This window comes from Macrotis lagotis, chromosome 8 (assembly GCF_037893015.1).
Source record: "Macrotis lagotis isolate mMagLag1 chromosome 8, bilby.v1.9.chrom.fasta, whole genome shotgun sequence".
In the NCBI taxonomy this organism is placed as follows: domain Eukaryota; kingdom Metazoa; phylum Chordata; class Mammalia; order Peramelemorphia; family Peramelidae; genus Macrotis; species Macrotis lagotis.
In genome coordinates this window covers 177796435-177822828 of record NC_133665.1, presented here as the reverse complement: position 1 = coordinate 177822828, position 26394 = coordinate 177796435, and the positions used below count along the sequence as shown (strand labels likewise).

Sequence of the window (26394 nt, the reverse complement as noted above, 5' to 3'; positions counted from 1 at the left end):
TTACACAAATTAACGGAACCAGATTTTAAAATATTGATTTTTAAAATAGTTTTAGATAGGCAAGCCTGCCATCTTTGGATCATGGATTTTGAGTTGAGCCGTCCAGATTAGATGCCCAAGTTTCCATGGAATATTCAACTGCTTCCATAAAAGCATGTCATCAGTAAATGTACTTCACCAAACCCAAGCATATCACAAACCTCTCTGTAATTTAGTGGGTGGTCACATAGGTGGCTATAGTTGAAAATTCACCACCTGCAGACAGTTTGGTGATGAGATTGTTTAATCCAAGCCCTTTAGTTTACAGTTGAGGAAACTGAGTACCAGAAAGATTAAAATATTGATCTAAGAATATGTAGGTAGTAAGCAACTGATCCAGGATGTGAACCCTGGCTTCAGGGTTCTTTCAAAGAACCCAAGTGCTCTTTGAATTGTTCCCTATCTAAAGATAGTCACCCTAAGGATACAAGGACCTGTTTTTTTCTGGCACAGTCTCACATGTTTAGGTGCTTAATAACTATTTACCACATGGCCCAATGAGAACTGTTTGAATCTCAGTACAGGTGCCTGCTTTGCCAATTACTCCCCGTGTCACCTTTGGCAAATCACCAACTTTGTTTCCACCTCTGTAGAATGTGGGGGTCAAACAGAATGACCTCAGAGATTTCTTTCAATTCTAAATCTTAAGATTTTGAAAACTTTCATTAGTATGAATACTTCTTTTATTGACAGAACATTTCTCCCTTGGAAGAGAGTGTCTTTCTGAACTGCTACAACTAAAAACATCCACTTGCCTATTGCCAAGTACTTAGTGATGGATTTCTTCTTTCTTTGGTTGCTTATAGGTTTATAGGACTGGACCATGCCATGGACATGCCACTATACCTTCAGAGCTTGGTAGAATCTGACAGTTTGCTTCAAAACTGGCAGGGTCTTGGAGAACCCTTGCCCCACCAGAATGTGGCATAAAAGTGAGACATTAGTGAATGTCATTGTTAAACAAACAGAGATGGAGGAGAAAAAAAAAGAGTAGTAGAAGGAAGAGGAGGGGAAAAAAGAGAAGGTAGGAAAAGAGGAGAAAGAAGAGAAGTAAAAAAGGAGAGGAACCATAAAATCCACATTTTAAAATTCAATTTAAAGATTGGATTTTATCCAAATCAATCCTCCAAGAGGCTCTGTGTAAGTTAACCATCCTGTATCATTATGAAGGGTCACTTTCATGCATTCCCTAAAACTAATAATAATAATAATAATAATAATAATAAACTCTCCAAGCAGGCTTTTCTTGACATTTGGGGATGGAGATGGAGGGGAAGAGAAGACTTTAGCCTCTAACTGAATTATTATCAATTGATATCAATTAGGTCATTACAAATTTCTCTGTTCTGTCCCAAGAGTTGTCTCAGCATATGAACACTAAGCTCCTTTTCCTAAAAGTTTGGATTAAGAAATTAAATATTTAGGAAGACCATGTGCTGAAGAACACATGGCATATTGAAATTTTGACTTAATTCATTACACATGGACTCCCTGGTTTCTACCATCATATTGTGCTGTTGGCATAGTGATGCTTATAAAAAATTCCAAACTACAGGTATTATTGCAGTAACACTAACAAGTCAGGTTGTCTAATAGAAATCTTTTCCATATTTCTTTTGGAACCAAATAAGATAATATGAAACCATGGCAATTCTGAATCACTTTTCCAAAGAGGCATATTTTCAATAGAGACTCTTGGTAGCCGGGGACTATGGGTTCAGCCCCAAGTTAAGAGAGATAAATGTGGTGAGATGGGTTTTTACTACTATTCCTATTATTATAGTCATATAACCAGACTGTGACTGTTTCCTGAATCACATCTGCTAATTCCATAGGGTTTTCAGAAGAAGTTTGTAGGTTTTGGAGGTTGTAGAAATTACTTGACCACTCTTTACTTCTGGATACATTCCCCTTCCTTTTCTTGAAGGACATTGTACCCTGCAGATTATCAGCAATCCTGACACATTCTGAAATAATGCTTTCAAGTCTGTAAGCATATTTACTTACATCAGTGCAGAGTGACTTACTTACTTACAGAGTGACAAAACTCCTGGCTCTAGAGGCAAAAACCTAGGGCTAGAATCTGTAATGCTTACTACTCATATGACCTTGGGGACAAGTTACTTTATTTCTGAATCAGGAGACAGAGGACCTTCATTCAAATCTGGACTCTGCCACTTATGGCCAGTGTGATCTTGATCAAGTCCTTTTCCTAATCTGGGCCTCAGTTTCTTTCTCTATATAATGGAAAGGCTGGACTAGATGGCCTCAAAAGTCCCTTTCCATTCTAAATCTCAAAGTCTATAACTATGATGCTCCATAGGTCAGCATGGCAATCTTCTTTCCTACTTCATGTCTTTACTTAGAAAAACATCAATTTTGCATTGTTGAGCTTTTTCCACATTAAAATGATTGATCTTTTCCTTAGACAAAGGTCAGGTTTACTGTGGGCACCTGTATGGAATATCACCCTCCAAAAATAGCTCCACTTTCATATGCTAAAAGATTGAATTTTCAGGATTTAGAGATTTATTTCATAGTTTCATCATTTCAGATGTGACTGTGACCTCAGAGACCATCTGGTCCAGCTTTGTCCCTTTTACAAGTTAAGAAACTCAGATCAGAGACATTAAGTGACTTGTCCACAGTCACTCAGGTAGAAAGATAACAGAACTGAAGCTGGAACTGAAGACAGAAAGACCTGGGTTCAAATCTGACTTTAGACACTTACTAATTGTATGATCCTAGCTGAATCACTTAACCTCTATTTTCCTCAGTTTCTTTGACTGTAAAATAGAGATATGGCTGTGGGGATTAAATAAGATATTTGTAAAGCACTTAGCACAGTGCGTAGTCCTAAGTAGGTACTATCAATATTATTATAGAATAAATTACTTCTTGAAACAAATGATTGTTAATTTCCAGTTCAGTTTTGGAAATCTGAGGATTTTTTTCCTCTAGTGGCCACTCAGGTTTGCCAAAATAAGATTTATTAAGCCCAAGACCAGATTTTTCTTCTTTGCCTAAAGGTTAGTTCCAGGTATGGGCTCAGCTCAAGCCTGGCAAGAGGCAGCTCTGTCCAGTGTTAGGTTTCTTCCATAGGCCATATCAGTCCTTTGACTTTGGATCGAAATTCAACTTGGTCTGTCACATGAAGAAGTTGCTAATGGCCTCTTGTTTTCAACTCAACTCATCTGCTTCTGGGAAATGTACAATCCCACTCCTTCGTGTGGAGTCAGATATCACCAAGCATCCTTCCCTAGATCTACACGGGGCTCTTGTGTAGTAAAAGGAGCTCATCACAGGAGCCTCCCACTCCTCCGGACAAATTGTTTTGACAGGTTATAAATTGTAATGGTCCAATTAGAACTCCCACAAGATGTCTGGATGGCTGCTGTTTCATGAACCAAAATAAAAATAGCAGAGACAGACTGGCAGTAATGTTGCAGCTAGGTAGTGGGTGGGTACAGCCCATAGAGGACTGGACTTTGTCATGAAGATGCAGTTCAAATCCCACTTCAGACTTTTACTGGCTGGGTGACATGAGGTGATCAATTAACCAACTTCAGCCTCAGGTTCTTTATTGGTAAAATTCGAATCATAATAGCACCTACTTAATATTGAGTTGTTGTGAGGAACAAAATAGACAACTTATGGAAAGCTTAAAACTTAAATTATTTTCTCTATTATTATTTTATTCCTATACATGACTGAAGCACATAGAACAATGGTTTCCAAAGAACAGAAAATGAATATTATCAAAAAGATAATGGAGATCTTGCCCAGTGGGCATGAGCAGGCAGTGAAGCAGCACAATAAAGCAATCAGGGAGAAGTAATCCTATCAGAGCATGTACAAATGATAAAGAAGATAGGCTGGTAAAGAAGCAAGAGAAAGGGATAGAAAACAAGTGGCCTGCCCCTGGGCTCCCCTAGAGAGGTACCCGGAAGAGCCAAGGGACCCCTGGGAGGGGGCAAACTATTGGGCAAAAATGGACAAGTTAAAGAAGGTGAGCAACAGTGGATGGATTGCAATCCAAAGCAAAAGAGGCAATATCCACACTGATGAGATCATATATTCATTAGAGCATTTGAAGAGCACATGTTCAGTGATTCAATCAATTATCTCAGTCAACATTTATGGCGACTTTTTAAAAAAAGTTTAAAATGTAATGGTAACCTTTTCTAAACGACCCTTCATTGGTCTCCCCTAGCATTGGGTCTGCATTTCTCCTCTGCACTTTGAATGTTATATTTTATATGAGTTATTTTCAAATCTATCTTATCATCTTAAAGAGCTATTTGTGTACTTGTTTTATTTCCCCTATTGAAATGGTAGATATGTTCTCTATAGAAAATGTATCATTCTGAAGGGAGAAAAAATAGAAAAGAAGGAAGGAAGGAAGGGAGGAAGGAAGGAAGGAAGGAAGGAAGGAAGGAAGAAGGGAGGGAGGGAGGGAGAAGGAGGGAGGAAGAAAGAGAGGGAGGGAGGAAGAAAAGGAAGAAGGAAAAGGAAAGAAAGAAAAGAGAAAGAAAGAGAAGGAAAGAAAGAAAGAAAGAAAGAAAGAAAGAAAGAAAGAAAGAGAAAGAAAAGAGGAGGAGGGTAAGGTGAAGGAGGGAAGGATGAAGGGAAAAAGGAAGAAGGAAAAGGAAAGAGAGAGAGCAGGGTGAAGGAGGGAAGTAGGAAGAAAGGAAAGAGGGAAGGAAGGAAGGAGGAGGGAGGAAGAAGGAGGGAAGAAAGACAAAAGAAGGAGGGAGAGACAGAGACAGAGAGAGGAAGGAGGAGAAGGGAGGGAGGGAGGGGCCCGGACCAGAGTCCACACGGTCCACCTCCAGAGCCCGTGGGCCGCAGGTCACTTACGTGGCCGTGTTGATCCAGTTCATTATTTGTGAGCTTCACTTTTTCAAAAGACACCATCTGCTTCAGCAGCTGCTCTCCAGTGAAAGGAGAATCCGGGTGCACATACAACCTGGGGGGAACAAACCTTTCACAGTGAGCCACCTCCAGCCTGCGCTCTCCTGGACTCTACTACAAAGTGATTTGAAAGCGAGCCTGCCTCGTGTTCGATTTTTGTACCCCTGGAACCTGGGACAGCGCCTGGTGTGGAGGAGATTAGTGAAGGTTTAGCAATGGATTGAAGAGACTCTCAGCTCCGGGAAAAGAGGGGTTGTTTGTGTGCTTGTGTAACTGCTCACTATTAAATGCAAATCACACAGCAGCCCTGCAAGGATTCTCCTAAAAACCTTTCAACTTGTTTGCTTCTAAAGGAATGATAGCTAGCAATCATATAGTCTTTTAAGACTGGCAGAGCACTTTACCTACATTTTTTTATTCTCACAACAATCCTGTGAGATGGACATTATTATTATTATCTCCATTTTATCCATGAGAAAACTGAGGCAGATAGTTGAATCTATTTGCTTAGGGTCACAAAGTGAATGTCTGGATCAAGATTTGAACTCAGGGGGCGGCTAGGTGGTGCAGTGGATAGAGCACTGGCCCTAGAGTCAGGAGCACCTGGGTTCAAATCCGGCCTCAGACACTTAATAATGACCTAGCTGTGTGGCCTTGGGCAAGCCACTTAACCCCATTTGCCTTGCCAAAAAAAAAAAAAAAACACCTAAAAAAAAAGATTTGAACTCAGGTCTTCTTGGTTCTAGTAGTCTAAATTTAGACACCAGCAGTCTAAGCCAGTCACCTAAAACAAACAAAAGGACCTCTTAATTCTAGTATCTTTGCTCAGATTGTCTCCAGTCTCTCCTGTCTGTATCTTGCTGATACGTAGTTATTTCCATGGTGTCTCCCCCATTGGATTTAGAGCTCCTTGAGGGCAGGGACGCTCTTTTGCCTTTCTTTGTATCCCAGAGAGCTTAGCACAGGACTGGAACCAATGTATCTAAGAAATGTTTACTGATTGACTGATTTGTAGCATCTTTCCATAATGCAAATCAGTAAAAAAAACAAAAACCTTTATATAGGTGCAAATGTTTTTTGTTGCAGTGGAAGAGCATCAAAATTGGGTCAGGGGCCTGGGTTTGATTTACAACTTTATCACTAGCCCTATCATGTTATCTTGCAGTGCCTCAGTTCCCTTATTTTAAAATGGGAATGGTATTAATAATTAAGTTATCCTTTTCATCGGATTGTGAGGAAAGTACTTGGAAAAGTGCTTTAGAGATATGCATTATTATTGCTATTATTGCTGAGCTTTTTTTTAAGTTTTTTACTAGTCAGTGGGGTTAAGTGACTTGCTCAAGGTCACACAGCTAGGCAATTATTAAGTGTCTGAGGTCAGAGTTGAACTCAGGTCCTCCTGGCTCCAGTCCCAGTGCCCTATCCACTGTGCTACCCAGCTGCCCCTATTACAACTATTATTATAAATATAATTATTTAATAATAATAGCCACATAGCAATAAAGCCATAGGCGATTAGGTGGTGTAGGGGATAGACTACCCAACTTGGAGTCAAGAAGACTCATCTTCCTGAGTTCAAATCTGACTTCAGACAGCTATTAACTCTATGACCCTATAAGGCTGTTTGCCTCAGTTTCCTCATCTGTAAAATGAGTAGAAGAAGGAGACGGCAAACTACTCCAGTATCTCTATGAAGAAAACTGCAAATGGGGTCATGGAAACGCGGACATGACTGAAGCATAATAAACCTACAGAAGACAGTAAAATCCAGATGTTTTATCCACCTATCCAAGAGTCTGTAGAGCATCAACTGTGAAGGAATAGTAGGGTAGTCTTGTTTGGGGTCACGCCTATCTGAACATCATTGGGAAAAATAAGAATAAAGCAATGGCAACATTTAAAATAGAAACTAATAATAGCTTACATTTATATCGTGCCTTAGATTTGTAAAATACTTGATACACATTTCCTTTGGTCTTCATAATAACTTTGGTAGATAGATACTATTAATATCCTCCTTTTACAGATGAGGAAACTGAGACAGAGCAATTTTCCTGGAGTCACCCAAGTCTCATACCACTGCACTACCTGGCTTTCTTTAATTCACACTACAATATTAACAATAGAAAATGGTAACCACTGGGCCATACATTAGTTCATTCTGTAATAATTTGGAACCAGACATGCCCTGGTCACTAGAATTCTATACATTAGAAGCTTGATATGCTTCATGGACTGACAGAGGACAAATTCTCACAGGAGAAATACAGACCAGCTTATACTAGAGAATTCAATAAATTTTTATTAAGTACCTGTGTGGCAGGCAATGAACCATACTGAGAGTGGATCATTATCGCAGACTGAACCATTGTCCCCAGTCTTTCGGATATAACACCTCCATTAAAAACTCAAGAACTTTTGGAAAAGATTTCACCAAAACAAATTCTCATTACCTCCAAGAGACAAAAGTTTTGAACAAAACTCTTCAGAGGGGCAGCTGGGTGGTACAGTGGCTAGAATACTAGCCCTGGGAGTCAGGAGGACCTGAGTTCAAACCCATCCTCGGACACTTAATAATTACCTACCTGTGTGACCTTGGGCAAGTCACTTAACCCCATTGTCTTGCCAAAAAAAACCCTCTGGATATATAAGCCAAGCAGAAGATTTCAAATGAATGTGGAAATAGTTTGAAGTATATCATCTTCATCATCCTATCTGCTACTGGAATGGTCCCAAGGCTGCGTGTTCTCAATGAGTGCCCAGAGAATGGGCTTACATCCTAATATTTTTATTCAACTACTAAAAGGAATTACATTAACCGCCTTGCAATGATCTATGGCATATTAAATATTTAAAAGTAATAGGCTAGCAACTCTATCCCAGACTATTTATATCTGGATCCTATCAAAAAAGATGAGAAAGAATGCCATAATAATAATATTACAAAAAATAGTATCTACTGGATATCTAAAAAAGACATTAGCTGGAAATTAGAAGTATAAATCAGACACTCACTATCTTTTAGAAGCTCATAGACAACTCATAGCTCAAGTACTCTTGGAAATTCAGTAAATAAAATGAAGTGCAACTAATATGTCCTTATAAACATATTCAGTGCCTATAACGACTTCTACTTAATGCTGATCTGAGGGGCAGCTAGGAGTGCAGTGAATTAAGTCCCAGCCTTGGAATCAGAGGACCTGATCAAATCCAGCCTCAGACACTCACTAGCTGTATGACCCTGGGTAAGTCACTTAACCCTGATCACCTCCTAAAACAAAACAAAAAAATACTGAGCCATAGAAATTCTAGAACAATAGTATTTTTAAAATTCTAAATTTTAAAAGAGATGTTGAAATACTAAATACTTATAATCTCTAAATTACATGGATGAAAAGATTTTATAACACAGAGACCTTGAAGATTTGTGATAACAGTATGAGGTTCTTGACATTCCTGTCATTATTGAAGAGTACTAAAGAAGTTTTCAAGGAGCCTAGTGAGGATGAGTTTACATCTCAAAACTTATCCAATTATCTACCTGTGTAATAGTCCTCGGCAGAATACATAAAAGAATAATAACAGGAGAGTGACGTTTCCTTAGACCAGTTCCATCTGAACACCATCAAAAAAGATAAGAATGAGATAATGTCTAACATTTCTGTAGCAAACCACTTTATTGATACATTATCCCATTCCATTTTCCCAACCTCCCTCCATTTTTATTCCCATTTTGCAGGTGAGGAAAATGAGACTGAAGGATTAAGTGAAACTTGTTCAAGCATCAAGTAGCTAATGACATCTAAGTTAGGAATCAAACTCAGGTCTCTCTTGACTCTTCGAAGGTCAGTGCCCATCCACTGGGTCTACACTTGCTGCCTCCCTCTATCATCACTACTATCAACATATTTACTGTGTCTATTCTGCACCCAGCAGAGGGTAAAGAGAAACAAAAGGGGGATAGCCTCAATAGTAGATCATTTAATGTAAACAATTCATTTGAATTGAAAAATCTTGAGTTGAAAATAATGACTCAAATGGAATTTTGGATTAAGTGGAAATTTGCAGTCACTCACATTGCCTTTCATCCCCTTCACTAAAGGCAAACAACTACATTTCACTTTTTTGCTTGAATTTTGCCCAAAATCTAATGAGAGGAAGCAATAATGAACAATAATGATAATACATATTTATATTTTTTTAATCTGGCAGGGTATTTTTGTCATAATAATCTATTAAGGCCATTATCCCTGTTTCACAAATGACCTAGCTGAGCGATTAAATGAGTGACATGCCCAGCTGGGAATATCGACTTACAGAGATCTTTGGATTCCATGTCCTTTCCACTGCCCTGAGGTTACCTGCTATGTGGGCATCTGCCATAATATCTAACATAATAAATATGCCAGTCTAGGGTTGGAAGTGGAAGGAAATGTAATCCATTCTAACCACAGAAGTGTAATAAATTTTAAAAGCAATAAAAGATATTAGGATGATCTAAAGAAAAACTGAATGAAATAAATACAAGTTTAAGTGCTCCAATGAAATTTAGTACCAAATAAAAATGCTAGCATATTTTAAAAAGTCATTCTCTCTCTCCTCTCTAGTCCATCCTCTACAGATCTTCCTAACTAATATTCCTGACATTGTCATTCCTGACATTGTCATTCCCTTACCTGAAAATCTCTCATGGCTCCCTGTTTTCTCTATGAATAAAATATAAGCTCCTCATCCTGGTCTTCAAAACCCTTCTCATAATGGCCCTCACTTACCTTTTTAATCTCATATTATATCAATTACCTTTCATGTACTCTTTGCTTCATCAAATTGAACTGTGAACTGTTTCAGTCAATGATGTTTGACTTCCTTGGCATCTCTAAAATTTAGATTACATTCTTAAATCACCTTTACCTCTTAAAATGATTTCAGGGAAGCTAGGCGGCACAGTGGATAGAGAACTGGCCTTGGAGTCAGAAGGACCTTAGTTCAAATCCAGCCTCAGACACTTAATAATTACTTAGCTATGTGATCTTGGGCAAGTCACTTCACCCTGACTGCCTCATATCTAGGGTCATTTCCAGTTGTCTTGATCCATATCTGGCCCCTGGATCCAGATGGTTCCAGAGGAGAAAGTGAGGCTGGGAACTTAGCAGAGCTTCCCCCCCCCAACACACACCCAATGCATGTGCTTGTATGGCATCACCTCCCTGATGTCAATGCTCTTCTTTAAGAATGAAGGACAAACATAAATATTATTATGATTTCCCTCCGAGCTGTGTCCCTCAGGTACCCCCTCCCTCTTACACTTTGTGTCTCCTTAGCCTCTCAGTTGTATATGCTCTCATGTACTTGAACTTTGTGTGTATATGTTTTATTAGTAATATGAGCTCCTTGAATTACAGACCATTTTTTGAATTTCTTTTTCCATCCCTGGGACCTAGTTCAATACTGTAAGCATATAATTAGTGCTGTTGGAATTGAAATCTTGATTAGTTTTCTGTGATATGTAAAGCATTTTACTATCAAAAGTTGAGGGGTTTGGGTCAGAAAAATACAAGGAGGAGGAAGAATCGATTTATTATTTAAGTAAATAAAGGGACCAGAGTCTGAACCTCCAATTTCATTCCTATATGGAACTCCCCCTACCAAAGCAGGTAAGCACTTTCCCTGTACATTCTAGTCTTAGGTGAGTTGCCTAGAACACAGAGAGGTCAAGTGACCTGCCCCAGGTCACACAGTCAGTAGATGGCAGGTCTTCCTGATTTCAAAGTTAGCTCTCTAATCACTGGGCAGCACTACCCTCTAACTAAATAAAATGGTTGATTTGAATTATTTTCATAAATAATGATGGTAAAAGATAGCCTTTTAAATGTTCAGCTCTTGCCACAGTCTGGACACTGCTGAGGTACCAAACACAGGGGTAGGAGGTGAGGGAGATAGATTTGCACAATTTTCTAGAAGGGTCTCAACCCCCCCCCCGCCCCGCCCCCTGCCAATTCAGCAGAGCCATTGAAAACTCTCTGTGGCATTCAACAGCCAGGCAAATGTTGCAAGAACCAGAGCTCTCCACCAGACACAAACAGCAGGGTCTTGCCCTAAATTCCTGGGCTACAAGTGGATTATAGAAAAGAGAGCCTGCATTCCAGGACAGCACAATCACTCACTACCTTGAATGAAGGCTGATCCCTCACTCTCTGACTGAGAGCTAGAGTATTTATATCAAGGTGAGGGTGGAGGATCATGGAAGACAAATGAAGGCAAGAGTTCAAAAGAAATTTCATCTTAAGACGACCCTGGTATAAATGTTGTGAGGTGAGTGAGAAATGAGCTTGTCTGTGATAACCAAATGGCTTTCTATAGTGTCTCAGTTTGGGAGGGTGCCATTTAAAGTCTATTTAGAATGGGAAATCACAAAAATTAGAAAGTTAGGGGAAGCGAGTTTTTGATATGATTAATTGAGAAGTTGTTCCTTTCCATCTATTGGGGGGAATTTTTCCTATGAGGACTTGGTAAATTTTAAAATTTTAAAAATATTAAATATAAATGTAGTACATTGGAAAAACCTTGGAGTTTAGCATAGGAAAAGCCAAGTTCAAATCATGATTTTGCCATCCGTATGACCTTGGACAAATACCTTCACTGGCTTGTCCTTCAGATCCCTCATCTGTAAGGTAAAAAGCTTGGACTGGAAAGCCTCTATAGGTTTCCAGCTTGGATCCTACGATATTATGTAGGTTGTATAACCATAGTCAAACATTGTGCACTGGGCTGAATTAGGCAAGTACACATCTGGCCTTGTCACTCACTCACTCAAAAAATGTCAGTGGCTCCCTATTGCCTCCAGGATAACAGACAACCTTTTTAGTCTGCCACTCAGAGCCCTGCCTAATCTGGCTCTGAAAACTCTTCCCAGATTAATTCCTTATTATTTTATCTCTATCATTCTACATGGTCAAACTGGCATGTTTGGGATTTCTTCTACAGGTCGTTCCATCACCCACTTCCATACTTTTTTGGACAGGCCATCCCCATGTTTAGAATGCATTTCTTTCTCACCTCATTCTCATAGAATTCCTATCTTCCTTCAAAGCACAACTGATCCCTTCAAAGCACAATTCTCCAAAGTTTGTCCAGGGACTGGCTAAAAAAAAGGGCTCCCTTCATTGAGCTTTTTTTGGTCTTCATTCCTCCTTTATTATATATTATTCATTACCAATTTCTATAGAATGTGAAGATGTCTTAACAACTCAATCCATTTTTTAGAAGTGACTGTGTTTACTCTGTGTCTAGCTGTATACACAAATAAACATGCATATGTCCTTCAATAAAATACAGACTCCTTAAGGGAAGGCAGACATTTCATTTTTATCTTCCTATCCCCAGCATAGTATCAGTAGGGTCCCCCACAAATACTAGCTTGATTGAATGGAATTAGAGAAAAAAGTCCCATTCCAAACTAGCTCCTTACAATTGTGCTTGGCTTTCTGAGGCCAACCCTTAAAAAGCTCTTCATATACAATTTGAGAATGTGGAGAAGATGGCCAGGGAATCCAGACCACACTGACACCCCAGAAGACACAGAAAGACATGATGTGCATGCTGAAACAGATGTGTGCACTGCTTTGAAGGTGCATACTGGCAAGGATTCTGCCAGGAAGCCAACCCCTGGAAACACTGAAAAAGGGTTTCAAAGGGGAGTGTCCAGAAAAAGCTTTCGATTAAAATGTTCTTTGGTAACAAAAAGTTGTTTTAGTCTCTGACAGCAGGAAGAAAAGGATTTCATGATGTGTGCAAATCCGGTAGGAGAACAGCTTTTACATGACAGTCCTCTGTACCCTGTCAGTTTGAAAGAAGAGGTTTTTTCCCAATGCCAAAAAAAGGAAGGAAGGAAGAAAAGATTCCTTAGGATTCTCAAAACTGATGAGATTATTTTTTGGACTGATGTCTGAGACCATTTTATTTGTCCAAGAAATCTCAAGAAATACTCTGCCCATATTTTCATATATTCCAAGGAAAGTCTGCTCCATGTGAAGACAAAATGTTATTTTCTGTTTTTTTTAATTTTGCTTTTGTCTGATGGATTAAGGAATTTTGTTTGTGTTTTTAAAACATGTCATCTATATACTAGACAGATGACTAAAGAGTATGGAGGGTTGGTCCTTAAATCAAAAAGAACTGGGGAGAATTGGTCCTGACACAATCTGGCCATGAGACTAGGGTCAAGTAACCTAACCTCTCAGGCCCCAAGCAAATGTGATCACAGATTTAGATTTACACTCTCTAAAATGGTAAGTTGTCGCTCTGCATTGGGAGATGAAATAGCCGCACCAGAAGGCTATCGCAGAGAGGGATGTCTTTGAATTTCAGTTGGATTCACTCAGAACAGTACATATATATGACCATTTAGAGCTCCTCACCCCAATAAAGCTACAAAATGGGACAGGGTCTAAGGATTCATGAGTTACTTCTATAAAAATGGATTGAGTTGATCAAGACTTTTTCCCATTCCATAGAAAGTGGTTATGAATAATAGATGGGAGGAGGAATGAAAGCAAAAGAAAACTCAATCAGGGAAGCCCTTCTTTATGCCAGTCCCCAGACAGACTTAAAATTCCAGCAGTAGTTTAAACATGTCTGACTTTAGATAGCTACTGGTAAGTATTTCTCTTCCCTGGCCAGCAACAGAGCGGTAATATCAACAAGAGATGTCGCATATCTAGAGAGAGCCCTGCTGACCTTCACGTCGGCCAGCCTCTGTCACCAGGACAAACATAAGGCCTTTAGACAGGAAAGAAGGAGAAAAGAACAAGGTTGGAAAAGATACTCTTAATATATTATTTTCCATTTAAAAACCGACTTACAAACAACCATTCCCCCCAAGAATCAACTGATGAAAGACCAATAGTCAGTAGCAGAGACTTTGATTGCATTCATTTAACTATCTGTGTAGTCATAGACTCTGCCCCTCTCTGCATGTGGGGAGGGGGGAATATGTCATACATATGGACATGCATAGGAATTCACTCCCTTTCTCTCTCTCATGGGGTGGGGTGGGGGTTGGGGTAGAGGAGAGGCACTGAAACAATTCCTCTTTCAAACTAACAGGTTTCTGAAGTCCACTGGGTGTGAAGGTGTTGAGGGTAGGGGAACTGAAGTGAAATTTAAATTCTGCCTCAGATACACACTTACACACTGGTTGTGTGATACTGGCGAATTATTTAGACTTTCTCTCTTAACACTATTAAGTTTCAAAGAAGGGAATGGTCTCTCTAGAGAGAGGAATTTTCCTTACCAAGAAAATCATGAGTCTGGTCAAAATTCCTAGGAGTCACTTGTTCACACATATGTGCATATACATATATGTGGGTCCACACAGACAAATACTAGATTTATAATTGCCACTACTGTAGGGAACTCCCAAGTGGGGAAATTGCATCCACCAATGCAGGACAGCACCTTCTCTGCACCTGAAAGTCTTAGCTGCCTAGGAGTATTGACTTGTCCAAGGTCACACAGCTGGTATTTATTTGTCAGAGGTGGCACTTATACTCCAACACTGACTCTTCATCCACTACATTCTATTCTGTCTCATGAATATAATCTATAATATTCACACACACACACACACACACACACACATACATGAATAGAGAATGAGGCAGAGGGACGATTCAGCTCAGAAGATCTGCATTCAAGACATGCCCATGCACATCCTGGCTGTGTAACCCTGGGCACATCATTGGCCAGCTGTTTTGATCAGATTGTTGATTATAAAGGATTGACCTGCATTGGTAGAATATCCTCAGTAAGCCTTTCTCTAGATCAATGAAAATCATAGCCTCCCCATAGGATATATAGCAGTAATGTGAAGTTATTTATTTCATCTGTGAAATATTCTTGGAGCCAATTCTTTTATCAATGAGATTTCAGGTAATGGTTAGTGTTCCTCCTCCTGGGCATCTTTTAAGAGAGAATAACTTGTTATAGGGCAAGGCCCAATCCTCTAAAAGTTTAAGGCGTATTTCTAGCTATGAAGGTCCTTTTAATCCAACTTCTTCATATTTTAGTACAATTTGCATGTGATGCAGAAACTTTAGGCAAGGAAACCCCAGTGGTTAGATTATTTGCCTAAAACCACATAAGTTTATAGGGTATAAGGGAATTTGCTAAATGCTCTAATTTCCCAGGCAACCTTTTCCCCACTACACTAAGTTGTCTCCTCAACACCAATCATGTCTAATGTTCCACCAGAACAGCATCTAATAGTGGGAAGACTGGGTTTAGCCTTAGACCTCAAGGGCCCTAACAATCCCATAGCTTGATAAAATCCTAGTCTAACGAAAGGTTCTATTTAGACAAAAAAAAAAAAACCCGACAAATATTCATGCAACAGTTGGAAACATTCTCCCTTCAAGTATTCTATGGAGAATAAAATTAACTCTTGGTATTTTGTTTAAATTTAACTACATAATTAACCTCCGGAACTTGAAGCTTTCAATCAATAAGTCAACATTTATTAAGCAATTACTTTAAGCCAAGCACTGAAGTAGGTGCTGGGGATACAAGGACAAAATTGAAACAATCCCTGCCCTCAAGATTTGTCAAAATATTTTGGAGATACCCCATTTCCCAGAGCTAAGGCCCAACAAGCAAGCTGTATCCTAAGTTTGACATAACAATAATCCTTTGCTCTCTGAAAATCTAACCCTCTTGGAAAGTGCATTGCTTTGACCAGCACCAGGTGTTCACTGAGGGATTTATGATTTTAGCTCCTTCTATTTCCCAGGGACCTGAGAGTCAACATCCATCATCTCTCTCAACTTGCTCACAATACTGCTCTCCTAGTCCCATCACAAACCTCTAGTTCTTTACCTCAAAAAAGGTTATGAGGATCCCCAAGACTTGAGACAGTCAACTTAAGAACTGTTCCCACAAGATCCAAAAACGCTGCTTACGAGCCTCCCATGGGAACAGCAACTTATGATCTAAAAATGATAATGTCGGTGTCTTAGTACACTTGGGATTTAGGTATATAAACTCTGCCTTTTTTTCCCCCAGCAAGATAAGCCTTCCTTGGGGGGTGGGCTTCCATTTTACAAGTAACGTTTTCCTCACTTTGAAATTAATTAAATTTCTGAATATGTCCCAACACACCTGTCTCTGGCCTGCTCTGTTCGGCTCTGGCCATTCACAGGTCCGATACTGGTGAACCAGTCCAGTTGACAGATTGTATACTATGAGTAAAAGCAATATATACCCATGAAAGCATATACAGCATATAAACAAAATAACCACAATATAGTTTGGGGAGGGAGGGCATACTCTAATTGGTCACTCAGTTTCCTGATTTGTAAAATGGCGATAATAATAATAGAATCTACCTTTCAGGACTGTTGAGAAAATAAAATAGGATAATATTTATAGATATTTTACAAACAAAGCACTATATAAATGCTAGTATTATTAATGTTTTAATTATTAATTTTCATCTTAATGAAGCATATATTTCTGTTCATTAGATTTCTGCCCTTATTCAGTACCTTGTAACAGTAAACACTAAAAAAATACCCTAAAACCTTTTTTGGAATGATTGCCATAGAAAAAGGACAGATGGGCTGCTTGTTTCCACAATCCTGAAGAATGATGGACTAGACAGAGAGCAACTCTTGGAGTCATTTGAACCCAGGCAAACCTGAGCTCCCTGAACTCCACTGGCGGAGGGAGATCCCTACAAGGATGATGAAGCTGCTGGTCCAAAACAACCAACTAAAATAACACCATATTTAATGACATAGATTATATTAATAATGTAAATTCTATTCTTATCCTTCAAAGACTTTCTTGGACACTATTCCACACACACACACACACACACATACACACACACACAACCACAACCACACAGACACACAACTGACCACCACTTCTCTGTGACTTAGTAGATGGACATTAAGATAATAATAAGAGCAATGATAAGCACAGTATCTGGTACATGTGTTTGTTCTGTTGTTTCTGACTTTTTGTGACCCTATTTTTCTTGGCAAAGATACTGGAGTGTTTGCCATTTCCTTCTCCACTTTCTTTATATATAAGGAAGCCAAGGCAAGTAGGGTTAAGTGACTTGCCCAAGGTCACACAGCTAGTGTCTGAGGGCAGATTTAAACTCAGGAAGATGAATCTTCAGTTTCATATCCCAACTACTTCAAATCCTAACTGCCCTTGCCTAGCACAAGCTTCATAAAAGTTTATTGAGTATAGATTGATTAAAATTATAATAAATCTAATCCCTTAAGATGGAAACTATTTGTTTATAATGCAATGTAACCAAACTGGCAGGAATCTTCATTGTTATTAGTTGATTAAATACCAGTTGAATAATATCTTTTCTGTCTTCAGTGGGGCCCCTGATATCTAGTAAATTTTAATGTTGCAAATACCAGGGGTTGGGGATGGGGAGGGGAGGGAGAGGTGGAGGATTAGACCAAAGGTCCAAAAGAAGGATGCCGCTGTCCGTCTGTCTGTAAATATCTTCTCTCTGGATTAACTCTGGTCTTGAGCAGACTCAGCCCTCCTGCTTGCCTGGGCGCTTTGCTCCCAGAATCAACAGCAGTGGGTTTAAAAACAGACTACTTTAAATCCCCAGGCAGAACTCTCTGGGCAGCCCAGAGGAATTCTGTAGATAGCTTAGGGTGGGGGGAGGTTGTAAGTAAATATTTCTCCCATGAGAAAACCAGCATGGAGGAGGACTAACCTTGCAGGCAGGGGAGGGTCGGCCTTGCCAGCCACCAGCCAGGATGAGCGGTGGTAGGCATATCTGTATCTCTTGTTGTCCACGGGAACGATATCCATCAGAACAATGTACTTGGCTTCAGGGTCCACCCCAGAAAACGACACCCGAATGGTAGGGAACATTCTCCTTAAAGAGAAGGAGACAAAGGATGGGTCTCACGCACAGACATACATATAAACTTGAGCTGAAATAGGGGAAGCAATTAACTGATTCCTTAATTAGAAGCTTTGATGGTGAAGAAAACGATCCAAGGGGTTCCAACAGGTCTATTCCTTCTCTGAGAATTGCTGCCCACCTGGAAAGTCCGAGATCCTCTGAGATGGCCCTCCAATTTCCCTCTGGCCTACGTTTCTTAGCTGGGATTGAATTCTGCCTCTTTCACCTGGGCCGGATTTGTTGTGATAATAACTGCCCTTTACAGAGCACTTTAAACCTTTTATCCCCTTTGATCCTTAGAGCTGGAAAAGCAGGTACCACAGGTGTTATATCCTTACTTTACAGAAGAGGAAACTGAGACTGGCAGAGCTGAAGTAACTATCCAGCTAATCATTGGCCAGGTTTCCTTCTGAGTCTCTCCTGACCCCCCCCATTTACATAACAAAAACTGCACATCCCTTTCCCCCAAATATTCCTCCTCATGTCTGTGTCCTACAAATGCCTTTGATTTATTTTGTTAGCGGTCCTTTATATCATGGAGGTGGAGGAACGCCAAGCTTGGAAATTCTCTTTGCCAGTGCTAATGGGCACCTCCTCTGTAGTGATAAATCTGTCATCAGTCAGGCTGTTGTCTTTGAGAGTTCAGAGGTTAAATTGCCTTGTGCCAGGTTCCTTACTGTGTATGTATGGGAGGTAAGACTTGAATCCAGGATTTCCTGGCTCCACGCTGGCTCTTCATCCAGTAACTGCCTCCTTCCTTCTGGGACAAAAATTTTCAGAACAAAAACTCGTCTCACACCAGCCTCCGGGGGCTGGGAGAACTAAGCACGTCCAAGCACCAGCACAGCTCTCCCAGAATGCTCTGATGCTGATACTTTTTAGGGGCATCCTCTAAAATAAGCATTTGTGACCAAAGCAGGAGGCAAACCCTTTTCCAACGAACTTGGGCTGCCCACTAGCTAAGACACGGGTTCAGCTCTTTCCAACACAAAACTCACTGACCCATAGCTGTGGCCTTGGACTACCCGGGGCCCCATCCAGGGCAGGACACTCCTCCCCCCACCAGGCAAAGTCTCCCCCCCCTTTGACCTTGGGAGTGACGTGCAGACAGAGACCCGCTCTGCTTCTAATCGGCAGCAGCTTAGATGGAGGGGAGAGCAGGGCCATGGTCCTTGCCTTCCTTGGGAAAGCCACGCAAGAGACTGGCTTTCCCGAAGGTCCGCTAAGTCCACTCAGCAGTGCCTGGAAGTCTTTAGTTTCGACATCCCGCCAGACCATTCCCCAAGCCAGCTCCCGCAGCCACCCTTGCCCGCTGTGATACTCGGAACATGGCTGTTCTCCCTTATAGGGATTAAAAACACAACAACAGCCATTTGAACCGCGACGTGGGGCAGAGAACCCGAGTCTGTGTTCCAGTCCGGCTTCTGCCAACTGCTGGCTCGCTGAGCTCGGCCACCTCACTCCTCCCTAGAGGTCAGTTTGGCGTTAGGAAAAGCTTGACCTGCTGACTTGACTGAAAACTTGCCTCAGTTTCCTCCGCCGTAGAAGAGGAGGAATTTTTTTCATTTTCATTTTTGCATCATAGAGCCCTTCGGCAGGCTCAAGAAAGTGAGGGAGCCTTTCTCAAATTAATGCTTTTTAGATGCATAAACTAAAATTCCTAAGATGTCAAAGGAAACCAACGGTTAATGAAAACAAAGATGTAATTTTCCTCACCAAGTTCACAGAGCCCCTGAAATATTAACCACCCTTGGGTCTGATATTTTTAGAGGTCCCTTCCGAGTCTCATTCAGTGGCAAAAGCACTCGGGATTTGGAACAAAAAGCAGCGTGGTGCGAATCTCAATCTCGATCGGCCAGTTGCAGGAACCTGGATTTCCTCTTACCTCTGTGGGCCCCAGTGTGGTCCTCGGTCACAGCGGGGCCTTGGGGGTTGCTTCTAGCTCTAAATCTGAGGTCCATATTATGACAAGCGTCTCTCCAGGGCCCCCACCCCATGGCCCCCTCGTTGCCTTTAATTTTTTTACTTTTTTCTTTTCTAAGTCCAGGGGTAGTCTGCAAACCAGGAAGGATAAACAGGGAAGCCCTGAGCTCCCAGGTCCCAAGGGGTCTGGGCCATTCCGACTGAGGAAATTCCAGTCTGGCGGCGACCGTGATCAACCGGATAAATCCCCGTCTCAAGCCAGCCGGCCTGCCCTCTGCCCACAGTCTGTTTTGTTAAGGCGGCGGGTTGGCTCCCAGGCTGGGGTCTCCCTGGATTCCGAGCTTCTTCTGGTCTCCTAGCTCCCTGCCCTCCTCTCTGGGAGTTTTCCCCCGGTGTAGCCCTGGTTGGAAAGGCCGGGAGACCCCCCGGGCCTCGGGTTTGGGCTCTCTGGCGCAGACACCTTGCCCCAGGAATGGCGTGGGCGACCCCCGGCACCAAGTGCCCCCCAGAGGGTCCAGATTCTCTCCGGCATTCCTACCCCCTTCCCTCCCTGCGGCCTGGAAAGACCAGACATTCTGTCCAAAGTCGATTCCAATCTTTTCCAAAGCAAAGTTTAGCCTTTCTTGCTCTGCAGCAAGGGTTCAATCTGCTAGTATGACCCTGAGCGAGTCTCAGCCTCTCTGCGCCTCAGTTTCCTCCTCTGTAAAATGGGACGGTTGGCTTCTGAGGCCCCCGCTCGTTTCCTAGGGTGATGGGCATTTCTCCCTGGGACCCTCTGAAGTGACTCTCTGTTCCCGCCTGCGGCCCCCCGCGCCTCGGTTTACCTGCCGGACTTGGTGATGATCATCTCGGTCCCCAGCTCGTGGAATTTATCCCAGAGTTCCTTGGTCTCCAGACTGCAGGCGATCTTGGCCATTTCCTCGCTGGGCACGATGGGGGTGGTGGGGATGAGGGGCTCAGTGCAGAGGGGCGCAGGGCTGGCGCCGCCCCCGCCCGCCAGGCTGCCCCCGAAGTCGCCGTGGGAGTCCAGCCCCGGGAGGTCGCCGAGGGGCTGGGCGCACGACGTCTTCTCCACGAATTGTTCTAGGCCAAAGAGAAGAGGGTGGATTCAGAGAGGCTCCGGCCCGGGGACCCGCCGAGGCCAAGGGCGATCTTAGCCTTAGGAAACCCGACTGGGCAACGGAACCCTGGTGGTCTCCCCGGGTGGGGGCCGACGGGAGCGGATTGCAACGGTTTCCGTCACTTTTTCCAAACCCTTTCAATCTGGACTTTAGACTTGCCGGGTCCGGAGAGAGACCGACTGAGAGCAAGACCTGGGGGCGATCAGTCCGGGCCCGGGCCCCCACCTGCCCCCCCACGCGCTCAGCCTTGCCTTGCCTTTGCCTTCCCCCAAGCCCACATCCCCGAGCATCTAGAAAGGGGTCCCGAAACCACTGTCTTCTGCTCCCCAGGCCACCTTTCTGCCCCCCAGTCCGGAGTCTGGCTCTTGAAGCAAGGCTATGTCATCTGGGCGCAGGAATCGGACTGGTGGCGCGTCACCCCGCAGGATTCCGGGTGCCCAGGAGCTTGGGGGTGGAGGGTGGGCAGAGTCCAGGATAAGGGCCAAGCAGGAAGAAACCTCGCTTGGGCCCCCAAATGCGCCCGTCACTTTGACAGAACCCAGGGGGACCTGCCTGATTGTCTCCTTTATCTTCCTCTCCTTAAAAAAGCAACACTTGAGTTTGCCATGTGAAAATAATCTCCAAACAGCTCTCCCCCAAGACCCGCCCGCCTGCAGGACACTGCAGACAGCGGCGGCCCCAGAAGCAGACTGGGGAAACATCTTCCAGGGCCCATCAAGGCTATTTGTATCATCTGGAGAATGGACCTTTGCTTAGAATAGATATGTGCTCTATATTCGTGTCATATCTATATTCTATCGATCTATCTATCTAATCTATCGATCTATCTATCTAATCTATCGATCCGTCTATATCTATATGTATCTATATATTCAAATATACATATAGATATTTATAACGAGTCAAAACAGGATAACGTCCAGTGCCCCAGGGCCATATTTATAAAAACTAGCGGTGTCAATAGTCATACCTATCGATTGGTAATATCGGATAGCTCCATTTCCAATAGTTAGAACAAACCCACAGAGATATATTTTAATGCTGTCCAAACCTATAACCTCTAAATGTGGGGTTTGGGAACTGCACCTGCAGTTTCATGCCTAGAGGGTGTTCCCGGTATGAAACCTTTTCCTACCAAAGTCCATCTACAACATTATATTACATCGGGTTGCATAAACTATAGTAGAATATCATCTGTTATCATCTGTGACATATTAAATGAGATCTGATCTGTTATATCAATATAGAGTTATAACAATAGCATGTCACTAGCTTTATGCAGCTCTTTGATGTTTGCACAGCGTTTGTAAAAACATCGGATTTTATCCTTGTAACAACCCTGGAAGATTGGTCCTATTGTTGTCATTTTATGAATGAGGAAACCAAGGCAAGCAGAAGTTAAATGTCCCTGATGACACTGCTAGTGTATGAGGCCAGGTTTGAAGTCGGGGCTTCCTGACTCCCCCCTACAAGGCAAATCACAACAAGACTGGGAGGAAATTGCTGTCATTAGCCCCCAGGAATTGTGTGTTGCAACGCCGATTCTTCTTTTTTGATAATATTTAAAGACTACAGCTCCTAAAATTATTTGAAAGTCAAAAAAGTCAGAGAAACATAATGGGGGAGGGGCTTTTTTTTTTGACTGTCACTTTTAAAAGGAGGGGAAAGGGCAGGATTCTCCCTCCTTGGCCTCCACAGAGCCACCCTTTCAGTCCTAGGGGATGGGTGTCAGATTTCCAGGATAGATTTCTCCAACCCAGACCCCTAGGATGATGGGATGGTGGGCTGCACTACCTGATGAAGACCTGAGCTCAAGGGCAGACCTTAATCAGGGACAGAATACCTATAGGGGACAAGAAACCAGCACAAACCCAACAACAATTCATAAACCGAGGTCTGGGGAAGGAGTTAGTTGCAGCCTTAATCCCCAAAGAGCTAGTTTCTCTGAAGTGGGAGCCAGAGCACCAGAGAGGAGAGGGGAGTGAGATCATGGGGGAAGAGGCTCCTATCTCCTGTCCATTTTGCACTTCTTAGGAACTTCTGACTTCTCAGTCTTTGGTGTCTTGACAGATCAGTGAGCTACGTGAATAACCAGTTTGAGGGCACTTGAGGGATTTTAATCGTTTTCTCTTGGGATCTTTATTCCAAAGCTCTGGCTAGTGACCTCCATTCCTGAGTGTGAATCAACTCTCTTGAACTCTCCTATGTATGTGATTTTCCTCTCCATCTTTCTGGCTCCCCTTTTCTTCCCCCCCCCCTTCTTTCTGGGTCAATTTGTACGTATTTTCTGGCACTTCTCAATTCAGCATAGAGAGAAAAGGTGAGAGAAAAAGAATTATCTCCTACTCTAAGAACTGTAATGTTTCAGGAAACAAAGTGAACCAGAGCTGAGACTGATGAGACAAATAGAGAACCCCGGCTAACTGGAAGCACTGAGGAGCAGTAGGGTCTCTCTTTGGGGTACTCCTACCCAAAAAATAAGAAAAGGCCTTACAAAAATGAAAAGACTTCCCAGGGACTCTCCTGAAACTAAACAAATCTTTAAGAAACAAAGTAGACGCTAGCATCGAAAGACATTGGAAAATATTGTGTCAGTGGCTTCCAAATCAACCCCCACTTCACACATACTTTCTGTTTTCTTCCACTGGTAGATTTGGGAAACTCCAAGAAGTTTTACAGCAACCAAGTAAGAAATTCTGGAGCCAGTTAGCCAGATCCCCAGTTATTAAGGATGTCATTCATTCATTTTCTCTCTGTGTCTATAAATGTGTGTGTCTATGTCTTTGTCTGTGTGTGTGTGTGTATGTATGTGTGTGTGTTTCTCCTTCTACTAAATTGAGATGCTTGAAAAACGAAAGAAAGGGAACCAAAAAAGAAAGATAAGGAAGGAAGGAAGGAAAGAAAGAAAGAAAGAAAGAAAGAAAGAAAGAAAGAAAGAAAGGAAGGAAGGAAGGGAGGAAGGAAGGAAGGAAGGAAGAAAAAGAACAGAAGAAAGAAAGAGAAAGAAAGAAAGAAAGAAAAAGAAAGAAAGAAAGAAAGAAAGGAAACGAAAGGAAGGAAGGAAGGAAAGAATAGAGAAAGGAAGAGAAAGAAAAAGAAAAAGAGGGAAAGAAAGAAATAGAAAAAAGAAAAGAAGGGAGAAAAAGATAAAGAAAGGGAGAGAGAAAAAGAAAAATGAGCAAAGATTTGCTCTATATCCGTTCGTCAGTTGCTCCTGCCGGCCCCCCAGTTCTATTAATATGACGTTGTATTAAAATGATTTCGGGCCAGAACGGTGCCAACACTTCTTGTAAGGGGGTCCCTTCTCCTGCCCCCGGAACCTGGGGCTTTCTGGCCCTGGCCGCCGAGCCGATCCTTTCTCACATTCCCATGTGGAAGAAGAACCTTCTCCCCTGTGCCGCGGTGGGCCTAAGGTTTGCTCTAAACCGCGAAGGTTTCCAAATCAACACTTTCACTAAGGGGGGGGCATTTGGAAAGTGGTTACTGGTTAAGGTTTCCTCCACCGCGTGGGGAAATCAGCGCGGCTGAGGCGAGGGGGTCTGCTGAGGGCCAGCTTCTGCCCGAGCCGAGGTCCCAGACGGCGGGGACCAGCCCTAGGGCAGGAGAGGCTTGGGTCTGCGTGCAGGTCCCAGCCGAGTCTCCTCGCTCCGGCGCCGGCCCCGCTGCTGGGGGCTCCCCTGACAACTAGCGTTCGCTGGCTTTGAAGCCCACTCCAGAGGAGCCCCGGCCCCTCGGCCTTCCTCCCAGTCTATCCTCGCCCCGGCCAGGGACAAAGCGGCCCCGGGAATTCTCTGTCACCTGGGGAGGGTTTCTGGTGGCCCCCGGGGGCCGGGGCGGAGGCCGGGCGGACGGCTGCAGCTTGGGTCAGAGTCATGCTTGGGAAAAGCCAGAAGCGAGAAGCCCCTCCGGCAGACTGGCCAGCCCGAGGGGCTGGAGCCCCAGCGGAGAAGCCCCCTGCGGGCTGGAGGGTGGAGGGAGGCCGCCCTGCCTGGAGCCAGCAGGCCCGCCGGACTCCGGAGGGCTAGGAGGCCCGGCCGGCCGACTGGCAGACGCGGGCTCAGGGTCCCAGGTAGACCGCGAAGCCCGCGGGCGCAGGCAGGACCTGGGACTAGGGCGGGCAGGAGCTGGGCACGGACCTGGGGGGCTGCCCTGGGGGCTCTCTGCTGGTTTCCTCACTTACCCAAGGGCTTGATGGTGTTCTCGGAAGGCTCCTTGTCCTTGGAGCCGCCCCCGCTGGACATGAGAGCCGCGATGGAGAAAGCGTTGGCCCGCGAGGAGAGCTGCGGCTTGGGCGACGCCGTGTACTCCATGCTGGCACCCGCTGGTCCTGGCCAGGCAGGAGGGGCACCAGGCTGGCTCCCAGCTCCCCCCCCCCGCCCCCCAGATCACCGGGGAACAAAGAAAGGGGACAGAAGGGAAAGTTCGGAGGCAAGCCGGGGCGGAAGGCAAACGCTCTCCCCACCGAGCACCCTGGCCCCCAGAAGCTCTGCCCTTCTCCCTCCTGCCTTTGCCCCCTCAAACCCCACCAGAGCCCAGGAGCACTGAAGGTCAGTTAAGTGGACCCAGAGCACACCGGGTGGGAAGAGGGGGGAGATGCCAGGGGGGCCTGGGGCGCCCTCGGAGAGGACGAGCGCCTGGGGCACCAATACCGGGGGGTTCGAGCAGTCCTGCCCCCCCCCCCCCGCGGTGCCCTCTGGCCTGGGGCGAAGGCAGCCAGACGGTCCGTGTGGCCCAGAGCTGCTGCTTGGCCGACCTTAGAGGCTCCGGAGCGGGTGGCGGAGCGAGGCGGCAGCCGTGGCGGCGGCCAGGCCGGAGGGGGTGGCCACTGCACCCCAGCGCCCGCTTTTCTGCACCTTAATTTGCCCGAGGCTGCGAGCCTATCGGGCTGCAGCCAGTCAGCGCCCGCCGACGTCACTGCCTCCCTCATTCAGCCCACAGGGGCCGGGAAGGAGGAGGCCTGGAGGGGGAGGGGCGAGGAGGGGGAGGGGGAGGAGGCCGAGCCCCAACTCTCCCAACCCTCCCATGTTCTCACCCCATTCGGGAGGGGGAGAGGGGAAAGGAAAGGAGGAGTCGGACCCCTGGGAGAACTTCGGGTCCTGGGCCCGTCCCAGGGAGCCCAGCTCTCCAGGGGGCGTCCCCATGGCCCCGAGCGCCAGCACCAGCACGGGGGGGTGGGGGTCCAGAATGTCAGGGCGGTAGAAGTGACAACCAAGGGGGGGGGTCCCCTCGCTTTCTCTTCCTTTTCTCTCGTCTGAACCACGAGCCCAAACCCCGGTGTGCCTGGACTGACGGCCGCGAAGTCAAAGCAACCCGCACACAGCGCGTCCTCTGCTGCGCGGGGAGGCCCGGCTTCCCTCCGGGGGCCGGGCCAGCCCTTTCCGTAGGCAAACACCTGGCAAAAGCAGCTTTTCTGGGCAGGTCTCGGCTTCTGGGACCGCGGGACCGCACCTG

The 26394-nt window shown here is 44.2% G+C and overlaps 1 protein-coding gene and 1 long non-coding RNA gene across 3 annotated transcripts in view; one reads left to right on the top strand and one right to left on the bottom strand.

Annotated features, from left to right (window-relative positions):
- LOC141496390 (uncharacterized) overlaps nucleotides 1-4292 on the top strand; it is a 74438-nt gene extending 70146 nt beyond the window's left edge. For both annotated transcript variants that reach the window (XR_012471045.1, XR_012471046.1), the window contains one exon: nucleotides 846-4292. This is a non-coding gene — a long non-coding RNA (uncharacterized LOC141496390). The remainder of the gene's footprint in view (nucleotides 1-845) is intronic.
- The window catches only part of TBX20 (T-box transcription factor 20), a 79503-nt gene extending 54250 nt beyond the window's left edge, over nucleotides 1-25253 (bottom strand). Inside the window, exons 1-4 of the mRNA XM_074198921.1 lie at nucleotides 25124-25253; nucleotides 20647-20905; nucleotides 17705-17869; nucleotides 4900-5008 (exon numbers count right to left, since the gene is read on the bottom strand). Of these exons, the coding sequence (XP_074055022.1) occupies nucleotides 4900-5008; nucleotides 17705-17869; nucleotides 20647-20905; nucleotides 25124-25253 (663 nt within the window). The remainder of the gene's footprint in view (nucleotides 1-4899; nucleotides 5009-17704; nucleotides 17870-20646; nucleotides 20906-25123) is intronic.
- Between the last annotated feature and the right edge of the window lie 1141 nt (nucleotides 25254-26394).